The 13,533-nt window shown below is 37.5% G+C and overlaps 1 protein-coding gene across 2 annotated transcripts in view; it reads right to left on the bottom strand.

Moving 5' to 3' along the window:
* rnf11b (ring finger protein 11b) overlaps positions 1 to 13,533 on the bottom strand; it is a 75,744-nt gene that overhangs the window by 28,585 nt on the left and 33,626 nt on the right. The window contains exons 2-4 of one of the 2 annotated variants that reach the window (XR_007248443.2): positions 8,666 to 8,835; positions 7,698 to 8,030; positions 3,355 to 3,435 (exon numbers count right to left, since the gene is read on the bottom strand). Coding sequence is in view for 1 of the 2 variants with exons in the window: in XM_048539483.2 (XP_048395440.1) it covers positions 7,859 to 8,030; positions 8,666 to 8,835 (342 nt within the window). In the remaining variant the exon portion in view is untranslated. Of the gene's footprint in view, positions 1 to 3,354; positions 3,436 to 3,538; positions 8,031 to 8,665; positions 8,836 to 13,533 lie in introns of those variants that run through there. The other variant, XM_048539483.2, reaches the window with a different exon arrangement.

Raw genomic sequence — 13,533 nt, 5'->3', positions numbered from 1 at the left:
ATCTGAAAGGCCCCTAAATGCCTCATTCATATTTGCCTCCACCACCCCTGGCAGTGCATTTCTGATTCCTTTCCCACACTGTTTAAAAAAACACTTGTACCTCACAACTCCTTTGAACTTTTCCCCCTCTAATCTTAAATGTATGTCGCCAACTATTAGGACATTTCAACTCTATGAAAATGTTTCTAACTGTCAACACGATCTATGCATCTCAATTTTCTAGTATATTAAGTCTTCTGTCAGCCTACGTCAACAATGGGAAGAATATCTGCATTTTCCTAACTTCTCCTTATAGCTCATACTCTCTAATCCAGGAAACACTCTGGAAAAGCTCTTCTGCATCCTCACCAAAGCCTCCACGTCCATCCAGTAATGCGGCAACCAGAACAGATTGCAATAAGAGTTCATAATTATTTATCTAGTGAAATAACCCCACTGTAACCACAAGTAACAAGACAAAGGAATAGTCCATGAATGGCAACACACTCAGAAGCTCAGACGAAAGTGATCTTGGGGTACTTGTTCACTGATCCTTGAATGCTGCATATGGCAGCGTTATTAAAATAGTTAGGAAGGCACATGGGACATGCCTATATATTAGTCAAGGCTCGGGTTGGAAGAGCAGACAGACTATATTGGCAGTTTACAGGACTTAGGTTAGGCTAGTCGGAATGCTGTGCGCAATTCCGGTCACGCTATATGAAGGATATGACTCTACTGGATGGAGTACAGAGGAGAGTCACCAGGATGTTGCCCGAGATGAAACACCTTAGCTAAGGTAACAGGCTGGATAAGCTCACGTTTTCTTCTTTGAGGCAGAGAAGGAAGAGGGGGACCTGAAACAGGTGCCTAAGATTTTTGAGCAACACGGTCAGAGTGGATGGAAAGCAGTTGTTCCTCTTAGCTGAAGTTTCGATAACAAGTGGGCATAATTTTAAAGGTGAAAGGCAGGAGACTTAGAGGGAACTTGAAGGAAAAAAAAAGGTCTTTTCAATCAGACTGGAACAGGTTTGCAATGCACTTCATGGGAGGGTTGTTGAGGTAGGTAACCTCAACCTTTAAAAAGGTACTTGGAATGGTCACTAAATGTCATAACATTCAAGACTCTGTGCCTTGTGTTGCAAAGTGGGACTGATGCAGATTTAGTCTAATTTTGGCTCTTAGCTTGATGGACTTAAGGGCCTCTTCTGTACTGTATCCTATTATACTGATACTCTGACCTCAAAAAGTCATCACTGCTGTTCAAATATTTATAAAGCTCTCTCTAGGGATGCCAGGATTGGCTTCAACTCAGATGCTGGGGATTTTTTTTTTGGGGGGGGGGGGGGTGGTCGTGGGAACCAACAACAGTCCAAATTAGTATGCTCCTGAGGACAGTGCTCAGCATAGGGCTTTTATAACAAACACATTCCTCCACCAAAAGGACGAAGACAAAACCATCCTGTCTTTATCATTACTTTAAGCCATTCTTATTGCAGGGGTTAGGATAAATGGAGAAGACCTGTTGTTTGGAGGATGCGTCACTGGACTCAAAATGTTAACTGATTTTCTTCTTCACAGATGCTGCCAGACCTGCTGAGCTTTTCCAGCATCTTCTGTTTTTGACTCAGAAGTTCTGATCCATACCAGTATCATAAAACAGAAAAGGAGGGATGAAATCCTGCAGGAGCTAGGAAGGATCTAACCAAACAGAACTTCAAATAGGCATACATGTCCAGCTTACTTCTGATGCTCACACATTTATATTTATTGAAATACGATAAGATAACTTAGATAAACTAAGTGGCTGGTCAGATAGTGCAGGAGACTGGAATGCTAGCAACAGTTCTGGGACCATATCATCTGTTTGAACTAGACTAATGGCAGGTCAACAGATCTTGCGGACCCACATCCTCTCAGGGTCATTTTTAATTTAACTGTGGAGGATTTCAACCCACTTGGGAAGGGCTAAATATTAAGATGTGGCATTGGAAAAGAAAAACAAGATATTCAAGAGAGTTTGGAAAGACATAACAGTGGAGTAAGAAATGGTTATGTATTAAACAAGGTATTTTGAGAAAGAGAGGAGACTGAGTTCAAAATCATAATGGATCAAGAGAGGGAGGTTTCAGCTGTTCTCACTGGTCAAATGATTAAGATCCAGAGGATACAGATTCAAAATAGAGAATAAAAGCTATTTACGTAGCAAATGATGAGATCTGGCACATGTTGCCAGTATGTAATTGTAGCAGATTCAAATCATAGCTTTTCAAAGGGAATTGGATAAACATTTGAAGGAAAAATGTTGCAGGGTTTTGGGGGGAAAGCAGGGTGGGGGACTAGCTGAGTTGTTCTTGCAGGGAGCCATCACAGACAATTCAGGTTAAAATTCTTACTTTTGTACTGTAACTGTCCTATGACACTACAAGTAGTGTTACTGGATTACAAGCTTGCGGTTGTACAAATTTTAATAGTAGCTGTCGGTGAAAGCACAATGGTTGAAAATAGCCAAGTTGAAAAATGCTTTTAAATCATTGCTGCAGATTATTACAAGCCATATAGTCATTGTGACAAAGCCAGAATTGCTGAGAAATGCTGGCTTCTCTTACAAGCCCCCAACTTCACCACAAGAGAGCCAAGTTATCTCAAATTTAAAGTGGCTTTGGTGAAGAGCTCAAATTCAGGAATATTTCAAATTACATACTGCGATTTGGAAAAAACGAACAGCTTAAATTAAAGGAACACAAACAATGAAAAATCATGCAACTGCCTTAAATAATCTGCAATATTAACTTCAAAATTACTTCGCAACAACGTAGGCTTTCATTCCAATAACTTCAAGGGTGAATTAACATAATACGTATCTTAGTACCACCGAATAGTTCTGATATCAACAGCATATTGTAAATTACATTATAGTAAAAGATCTTCTATTTCATTGACAACATACACAATAGATTTGTATATGCACACAATCACTCAATGATCAGAAAGGAAATCACAACATCTCAAGTCAAAAGATAATTCAAGAGTCTTGCTGCAAAAGAGACCCCACCAACCTGCAAAACTACATGCTAACTTAAAGCATTGTTATATTGACGACTGCAACCTGATAGAATGACGCCTTGATAATAGCTCTTAAGACTACGCTCAATGCTTGGGCATCAGTAGGGATCCTCTTCCTGAAGGATGTACAATTCTGCTTCACCAACAGCTTCCCGTGCATGGTCTTAGACATGGCTGCCACCAAACAAAATCCAGAAATCCTTAATAATAAATCTTTGACCAGCTTAAATACTGAAGTTTATACTAGATTTGGTCAGCTTAATGTTTTTGTAACAATTAATGTGAATGAAAGCAAATACAAATACTTACCCTAGATCCAAGGTGACACTACAGGTTAATTCTAAGCCACCAACGTGCTATCCTCGATATCTCCAGAAAAGATGCTCCAATCTAATTAGATGCAGATTATTACAATCATCAATAGCATAATAAGAACTTTTCTAATTAACAGTGCAGTTGCAATGCATTTTTTTAAAAAAAGACAAAAATCATGTTTAGTATTGCAGTTTTTAATACCTGCTTTCTTTAACAAGCCCATAAATAATATACATGAATCTCTGCTTATTGGAATGTGCAACACTTTGTATATAAATAGAACTTGAATTACTAATTCACCAGACAAAGTTAAAACTAACTGAAGAAAAAGTATGTTTTTTATCCCCCTCCTCCAAAATTCAATGGTTACAGCCATTGCTTTAAGTGGAATGTTTTGTGCAGTACTTCACAAATACTCGCATCACAGAACAGAAGCACTGTAAGGTTCTTTACTTTATATAAAAATAAAAGTAGGTACATAACCAAAGATAATTAAACAAAATGCTTCTGTAATTTAAAAATCAGTATTTCAAAATGTCAACAACCTCAACATTGAGAAAGCATAATATTTATTAAGACAACTGATTGCCAATAAATAAAACAAGCACAAATTTAACACATTGGTTATACAACTTGTAAAGAACTTCACAATGTTCTATTTTTCAGCAAGTTGGAGTAGATAATGAAATAAAATGACCTACAATGTGCATAGAAATATCTCATACCACATAACCAGGAAATTCAATTTCTGCTTTTGAATATTGAAAATTCAAGCAAAATCATTCCACTAAGTTGAATGTCCAAGAAATTATCGTCACATTTGCAAAGATTCTCTAACTGAGAGAAGTTGTTTCGTTAACAGGTTTAAAACAAGGTCTTGATTAAACTCATTAAAATTACTCACTACAGTTATTACCAGCAGAAGATAGATATTTTCTGCTCGACAAACACTGGTCAACTAAAATATTAACAACTGAAGATTAAAAGCTAAATCTTCCCTCATGCTGCAATCTAAGAAAAAAGTGATTTTTTTTTCTTCGCGCCCCCCCCCCCCCCAACTTATTTAAAAGCCTCAACTGAGCTCATTGAGCAACTGCAGCTAAAAAGGTGGCAATGGTCCAACACAAGACCAAAAGAAAACAGTGTTTTAAGTCCAGTTATTTTCAGTAAGCTTTGGTCTTAAGCAAACAAAAAAATTTTAAACTAATAAATGTATTTAGCTTTACAAAACAAACCATGTGCTTTTATGCAGCCATTTGAAATCATATGGCAGTATGTGGAAGGCAAGAAACTAGAGTGAAATGCTTTTGGTCATTTTGCTGGTGGTGAGGGGAGAAGCAAGGAAGGCAGCAGAACACAATCTCATGGTAGCTCAACACTTAAACTCAACACCTCCTTCATAATCAATTCTCAGGTTGAGGTGCAAAAAATCCTGTTCAGAATGGGAGATTTTACTGGTAGGGAAAATTAAGAATGTGTTTTTGGGGAGGGGAAACATGACCAAAATGCTAATGAACAAATTACCTGGTTGGTGTTTTGACATCAAAAATTTAGTGAGATCCACAGCCAATTAACTGCAAAGTTAACGGACATGGAAGTAGAGAGTGAAACATTTACAAGGGAAAGAAAAGGTTGCTTTATTTAAAAACCATGCTGCCAAGACATTCAAGAGGGCAGGCCAATTCTTACAAGCTTGGAGCACTAAGAATCTTTTAAAATTGTATCAAAACAAAATCAGTGTGAGAGTTGTTAACACAAAGTGCCTAGCGATATAACACCACTAAAAAGGCTATCCAATTCACCACTGTTGCAACAATTGCCTAAATATGCCACTTGTACAATAAATGGAACACTCAAAAGTTGTCAGTTTCACACAATGCTTTTTGATTACTCCCACATTTGTGCCCCTCAATGTGCACACAAACTTTGAAATTTAAACATAATTACAGTTAAGTGTACAGTTACTAAAAAGTCTGTGGAATGGTCATAAAATAAACAGCTGTAAATACTATGGTATCTCAATTGAAAATATTGCACAAATATACGTCTTCCTTTTCACTGATTTAAGACCAACAGCTCTTAATCATACAGTCACGGCTATTGCAACTTGCGTCCCTCAAGTTACATGGGAAAATGTAAGAATTTAAAATCTTCTCTTATTTTGCAAACAGTGCCACACCAAAGCTTTTAAGCTGCTTTGAACAAACAAACGACCCTTAAATTAATTTATCTGACCACAGTTTCCATTAATTTGGAAGACCTGCAAGTCAGCTAACAGAACTCAAAAAATTTCAGAATTCTGAACGCAAAATTTGAGTGAATATTTTGAAAAAAGTCATCTGATTTTATAAGAACCTTTGCACACCAGTGGACCTGCTCATTTCTCAAATGCAGTGTCTAACCTTTTTAAAATAAATGATCAGACGTGTATCCCAAAACAATCTTTTGAGCACCACGCTAATCTGGCTTGTAACAAGACATCATTTCAAAAGACCTAAGGCTAAGAGTTCCATTTGTAATGGAAAATAACTGTGCAAACAAGCTTAAATTCCTACTTCTTTGTGCCAGTGTTAAAGTATTTCTTTTGTTAAAATAAGGAAAACTCCAGGTCCAAAAAGGATTTTCTTGATTTCACAACTTGATTCTTTTTTCTACTTATTAAAAGAGGCATGATTCTCATGAAAAAGTATCTGCAAACTTTATGAAATGATAGCAACAAATTGCCTTTAAACAGTCACTTCACATCAGTTACACATCATAAAGGCAGCTCATAGCATCACCTTTCCTCAATATGCTTGGCAAGTACCTTTTCATGAAGAACACTCCTTCAAACAAGCCACTATATCATTGTATTTGATTTTTTAAAACTGCAAATGCAACTCGTTTTTCTGATTAATATATTTAACGTTTATTTACTAATATTCTAAAGCTTCATTGTTCGTTCTCCCTTGCAAATAGTGTCAGCCAGATTAGATGGATTTTACTAGTGCCATTACTTCAGTTGAGATGGTGGAGGTTCATTACAAGCCAATATAGGTAAATTGTGCTCTATGTTCTGCCAATTTGTCTTAACACGTGTCATTGGAATTTTGATCTCAATATCTTATGGACAAATTGCCAAATACAAGACCAAAAACCTTTTCAGGTTGTAAAATTACAGTTCAGTTCAATCTTTGCTTCAAAATTTTGTCAAATAATTTAATTTGTTGGTGGTCCATTTGCAGTGTGTTCTCCCGGTTTTTGCACACAAAGGCAACTTTCTCATGGGACAACGGTCCACCGGCTCGGCATTTGCATTTATGTGTCTTAATCAATGTTGACATTGCCTGATGGACAGTGGGAGATATTACTTACTGTACTGAAGTCAGCTTTCGGCATGCATTTAAGTACCACTACACATTTGAACTGAAGGCAAATGATCCTTCAAAATCAAAGGCAGCAAACAAACATTTCAATCTCCTGCACAAGTTATTTGCTATCCCGGCACCTAGAGTTTTCCTAAGACAAAGCCCTGACCAAAAATGTTAGTATCCGACCAAATCATTGTTGAAAACAAAAGCCAAGACACAAACCACTGAACACAACATACTGCAGTCAAGAAACAGTATCCTTCAAATAGGCCAAATTATGAAATTTGTTATCTCCTCTGTCATGTGCATGCAAATTATAAATTTTGTGGTAGTGGAATACTTAAGTGACAATAGTACTGCTGTGTTCTTTAATCAGATCAACTAACATGCCAGTCTTTGCAGAATTTCTTTTAGATAGAGGGATGTTGGAGAAGTTGGCAACTGAGACACCATAAATGTTAACTATTGGAATAAAAATCTACAAGCAGGCACTCATCCTCTCTTTCTCACACACACACACACACACACACACACACACACACAGTGTATGTTTTTAAGCCCAAGTATATTAAGCTTCAGATGTAAAGTTTAAGAATGTCTCAAAAATGATTTTAGAAATGTTCTCCCCTCCCCCAAATAATTTGTGTACCAAAACAAAGTAAGCACCCATTGTTCCTGAGAGTTCTGCTGCATGGGATACTTTTGGAACCACTGATTTATGTGAAAACAATATTCCATGCATCCAAAATAAAACAATTATGAATGGCCATGATAAGATGTCAAATAGAAGATACTGTTCCTTTCACATGCGAGTTATGTCTTTCAAAAAGAACTTTTGAAATGCATGCTACACCATAATCATGGTCTTGTGCTAGGTGATAAATTAATGGTTATATCACATGTATTAGCCCATCTTTAAGGTTCACATGTGGTCAGGGCTTTGTAGGTTACTTTATTTTTTAATAACAGCATTTAAGTATTACATACAAGTTTTTAAAGAACTGCAGTCATGAGTTATCATCAGTGTTGTACTTCGTACATGATCGCATACAATCAGGGTTCTCCAAATCTCTGACTCTTTGGCTCAAATGGTAGAGATCAGGATTTATTTTTATCCATGGTATCTAGATATAGAAGGCAAGGCCTTCTCAATTGGTCTCATATGAAGAAAGCAATGCAGCATCCACTGGTTCCATACATGAAGGGCAAGTAAAAGATCGCATCAGCCAGTCATCTATACAGTCCAGGTGATAAATATGCATGCACGGAAGAAATCTAATTGGATCACCATAAATGAAGTCCATCATACATATAACACACCTGGAAAGTAAAATAAAGTGGTTAGAAGTACACAAACTAGTTTGTTGGCATACAAAAGCATTATTGTATAGCTTTAACAAAGTGCCATTTTAAAGGCAATTGGTAAACATTCAGAATACCATTAGAAATGAAATAATAATTTCAATGACAATTATGTTTAACATTTTGTAGCTGCAAGATAATAAATCAATTTGTGGGATTTTGTTCCAGAAAAGAAACCATGCCAAGATAGTCATGGGGGAAATAAAATGCCCAAAACAAATACAAAAGATTTAGAACAGCTCAGAATCAAGTTAATATTTTGTATGATGACTGGAGAAAAAGAACAGGTACGTTAATGCAAATTTGACCCTGCAAGAATTGAGAAGAGATCAGCATTCAACAGGCTAATCTGAGGCAATGCACTAGTCAATGTTAAGCAGAAAAAATGCACTACCAGTACTTACCAAGAGGGATGCAGAAAAAAGATGGAGGGTTTGTTCAATTAAATTTTAATAATGACTTAAAAGCTCCTTTTAAAAATGGCTTTGCTCTAAAAATTGGGTTAACTGTAGTTTACTTCTATAGATTAGGATAAAATTTTGCACAGTTTTGGGCTGAGATTAAGTGGTTCATTTCTGATCTTCAAAACTCACTCTTTAATTTTCTTTTCCGATCCATCTCTTCCTGGGTCATAGACCCCTTTGGGCAGGTGTTGAATGAGACCTATTCTTTGCGCTATTCTGATCTGTTCTTCTTCAGTAAGTTGAGTAGCCAGCCGGGTTTGACTTGGAGTAGGATGGTAGACAGGAACCTGAGCTTGTTCCTACGAATAGTTAGGATGAGGAGGAGAAAAAAGATACAGGAATAACGTGATTAAGAATGCTTAAATGCTTAATACTAAAACGGAATATAAAATAGTGTTTCTATAACCAGCTATTCAGAATATCACTGGAGCATGGTTTTAACAAAATAGGACAGGAGCCTCCTAGGAATGACGTTGGCAAGACACACAACACCACATTTCCATTATCCAATCAAGGTAGAATTGCCAGTTGCCTCAGATAGTAGTTTAGCACTGAATTAATGAAACTGTAGAGTCACAGGCAGCGTTGCAATTTTCAAAGTATTTTGGAAATGAGTGGTTCTTGTGTGTGTCGAAGGGCTAGGTAGGTAGATAGGCAGACAGACAGACAAATGCTTGATCAGTCAGGATTCAGACGGCATGGGAAAAATGCAGGAAACTGGATAAGTGGCATGTTGGATCAGCCATGATCTGACTTAATGGGTGGAGCAGGTTCAAGGGGTTGAACAGCCTACTCCTATTCCTGTTTCTTATGGTCTTATCGTATTGTAAATTAGACTTAAAATTGAAAGTGAAGTCATATAGCAAAATATCAAACTAGCCTGAAATAATTAACTGCCTAACTTTAAAAATCATTGATATTAGCATGTCTGACATTGGGTTTAAGTCAACTGTTGATTAAGAACAATCTGAAATTGAAATCAGTGTTGAGTCCAGGAGTGGTTATATGTCCAAATTGAAGATGGTGTTCTTCAAGCCTGAATCGAGCTTCACAGGAACGCTACAGCAGGCCAAGGGCAGAAATGCAAATGACAGTGCAACATTCAAATTAACACAGCACAACTGGAAGCTTGGAGTCACACTTCCAAACTGAGTGCAGTTATTTCAAAGGAGACTGAAGTTTGAGAATACATGAAAATCGTGTATTCTAAGGTAGTGCAACCAACTCAGTTTCACTTGAGTGTAGGGGCCTTGGACAATGAGGCAAGGGGGAAAACTACAGGTATTACACCTCCTGTAACTTGTGTCTCCTTCTCAAAATTGTTATGAAGGACAAACTGAGTCAGAAACAATAGAAAGCAAGTGGATAATTGGCAAAGAAAAGGTTATTAATTGGGCCAAAAATGCAGGGGAAGAAGAATCAGAAGCAACGTATGTTGGATGCTGGAAATCTGAAATAACAAAATCAGCGTTAACTCAGCACAGGGGGAGGAGGGGGACAGAGACACTGTTCAAACTAGTAAGGTGCTCCATGGCTCAGTGGAGCACTGCTGCCTCACAGCACTAGGGAACCGGATTTGATTCCAGCCTTGGGCAACTGTCTAAGTGGAATTTTCATGGTCTCCTTGTGTCTACATGGGATTTTCCCCAGCTGCCCCAGTTTCCGCCCACTGTCCAAAGATGTGCAAGTTAGGTGGATCAGCCATGTTAAATTGCCTGTAGTGTCCAGGATGTGCAGGCTAACTGGATTAGCCATGGGAAAATGTAGGGTTACACATAGGGTAGGCTTCTGCATGCGATGTTCTTTAGTGGATCACTAAAGGGGATGGCCAAACGAACTGCATCATAGGGATTCTATGAATTTCTATGAAAAGTTAAATTTCTGTCTAATCATAAACAAGAATCAAGCTCAGTAGATGGGATGGGCACTATTGGCTGAAACAGATTAAGACTTGAAGCAAATGAGTCATAACATTGAAGTTGTAAAAAGCAATCCAACACAGCACCCTTCAAGATTTCAGAAAAGTCAGGAAATCAAATCTCAGCATTTTAGTCACTGAATGGAGGGATGGCACAGAATAAGCAGGATTGAAGTGAAGCTATGTAGTCTGCATGGACAGCTGGCCTATCAATAAAAACCTAGTTTGAAAGCAATGACTTATAAAATGGATGTATGCTCATTTTTAAGGGCATAGGGAAAGTGGCAGTGTTTATATCAAGACAAAATCATGCCATTGTATTCTATGAACTTAACACATTATCATATAATCAAGATCACGTAACTTTGAGCTTGAACTCCAATTTTGGCTAAAATGCAGTCACTGGTACAGCAGGGGAGTGCAGAGAAGAACAGTAAAAGTTGGTCATGGATAGAATTGAAAAGGAGAAAAGCAAGGATATGCACATGCAGCAGGAGCTCTTTTACCAATAAAAGTGTTGTTATGGCTACAGGTATTAAAACTACTAATACTATTAATAGGGATCATAGATGTGACTTGTGTAAATATAATCCAAACCAATGACAAAACAGATAAAGAATTCTTTGCAGAAAATAAGTATTAATCCATAACTCTCTGAAGTCAGGATTCATCTAATTGATCTTCCTAAAATAAGTCAAATTAGACAGTTTTTCGTTTATAAATAAATTATGTGCGAGTTTGCAAATGCATGGTAATATCAAAGTGGCAATAAACTTCAGCATCTGGCCTGTAATGATTCCCAAAAACTGAAGAAAAAAAATCTGACTAGTCACGTATTCTCTGCCTTTAATATGCAGTCTTACAGTATGCATGGGATGTGACAAGAGAGATAAAAACAAAATCACATTTTAAAAAGTGCATGGTTTGTTTACTGAATTTTCTGGATTGTTCATAGAAAGTTTGTTGTAAGTGGACAGTTTTTACGTATTAATAATGAACTGGACCCCCTGGAATGACCTTTGCAATTTAAACGTAACACAATGCACTCTGCAGTACCAGTCTGACAACTGTAGAATTAACTGCAGAAATAACAAAAATAAAACACTTTTTGATAAGATACCATGAGGTCTACTGCTATGGTTATGGTTAGTAAGGCACAGCCAAACTCACCAGAAACTTAATTGCAAAAATTGCTGAAGGCCATTCTATTTTAGTTAGAAAAGGAATTGTCCACGCATCCTTTAGATTTTAGCTGGTTGATCATAGTGACATTTTTTAACTAGTGAGAAGACAAGGTGTAAACAAATGTGCACAGTAAACGAGTTTATTTAACACTCAATCAAAAACACATTAATCTTGACAATTGCCATGATTTTGGATTTTCTTCTATTCTGAACTGCAGATTTTCAAGGCCAGCACTTGATGTTACTGACAGTCTTAACATTATTCTGACTGCTTATGACCACAAAACAATGAGATTCAGTCACTGCTAACCACAGACGTCAGCTATTTCCTCTTCAAATCTTAACGTAGTTAAGACTGCAACTTAAACATCTCTACTAAAAAAAGTACTTGGGTTCCTGCCATGCTTTTTAGAGAAAGGGACAACTGAAACAGTGAAGTCTCATTCCTGCAACTAGTGAACTTTTGCAATTTAAAAAAATTCTGGAGTGTATTAATTTGAATCACCTTTTCAGTACTTCTCTGGAGGATATTAGCCACGACCACATCCAGAGGAAGTTCAAAGGCTGAATTCCCTACTTTCACAGCCCTCTTTGTTAATAACTGTACGACAGTAAAGAATTTGACTACAACTGAGTTGCATTTTGTCCAAGGCTTAATGTTTTTCACACATTAGGATAATTCTCAAGAATACCAAATCAAAGGGAAACGTCATTCACACTGTTGGTATCAAGGCAGCGTGATTGGTTGGCAAGTCAATTCCAATTTAGAGACATTACCATGGAGAATGGAGATTGCACCCATTAATGCTGATTGACAGTTTACCACCAGGCTGCATCTGGTCAAGACACTGCCTCAAGTCTACATCGACTGTGAAGCTGAAATAATTGAGCACGCCTATATGTTTTTACTGACATCAAGAAACAAGATCCTGTGTATAAACATGTAGCTTGCAGTACACAAAGATGTGCCTTGCTCTGGGCCCAACTGATGATTCTAAATTACTTGTCAGCATCATTCTTCACACAGTTGTCCAACAGCAGGACTGTATCCAATATAGAGCACTGCTGTACATTTGGCAAGCATAGGTTAGGTGGGTACAGTCCATTTTGTTTGGTGCAAACAGCCAAAGCATGTTATTTAATGCTATTCTGTTGGGTCTTGGCGCCTGCGTGCAAAACCTAATTCCACACTTTGCAGAAGAAAGTCCAGGAGACACGACAGTAGCCGTCGAGGCCAATTGGTCAAAAACATTGTTGATATTTTCTAACCAACCTGTTAAGAAATGTTATTACACAACTCTAGAAGCAAGGGACTTGAATCCAGACCTCCCAGCCCAGAAAAAGGGACACTCCCACTGTGACAAAAGCACTTTTCAAAGACAGGAATCACTTATTTCACAGCACAGAAACAGGCTCTTTGGCCCAGCCACTATTACTACTACTTTTACAAAAGTCTGTTCAACAATGTTATTAAACACCTCTGAGCCTGACTGTCTGGGTTCAAGTTCTATTTTTTCAGAAGAAAAAGGACATTACCGATGCACCACAGACCTTTTCAGAGACATTGTGGGGCACTGCAGTTAAGCTTAGATAGCTGTATTTAGCTACTTTAGTTATGGCTAAAAGCAAGAGATCTCAAGCATCCATGGAATTTCCATGTGGCAGTGAAATGTGCTTTTATTCACAGTTAATACTTGTATTTCATGGAATCCCAGTCAGAACTCTTAAGGACGTGATTGGCTTCATTGGGTACAAGTTAGCAGTTTTCTCAAAATGCTTGCAGAGTTGCCTTGTTATTTAAAATTTAGATTGCACTAAGCTCAAGTGATCAGCCCTTGCCACAAATTCTGTCAAAACATATCACCTGAGATAGCTTTCATTTGAGAAACTGGCTA

Source organism: Stegostoma tigrinum, chromosome 8, assembly GCF_030684315.1.
Source record: "Stegostoma tigrinum isolate sSteTig4 chromosome 8, sSteTig4.hap1, whole genome shotgun sequence".
Taxonomy (NCBI): Eukaryota; Metazoa; Chordata; class Chondrichthyes; order Orectolobiformes; family Stegostomatidae; genus Stegostoma; species Stegostoma tigrinum.
This window is presented reverse-complemented; position numbering and strand designations above follow the sequence as displayed.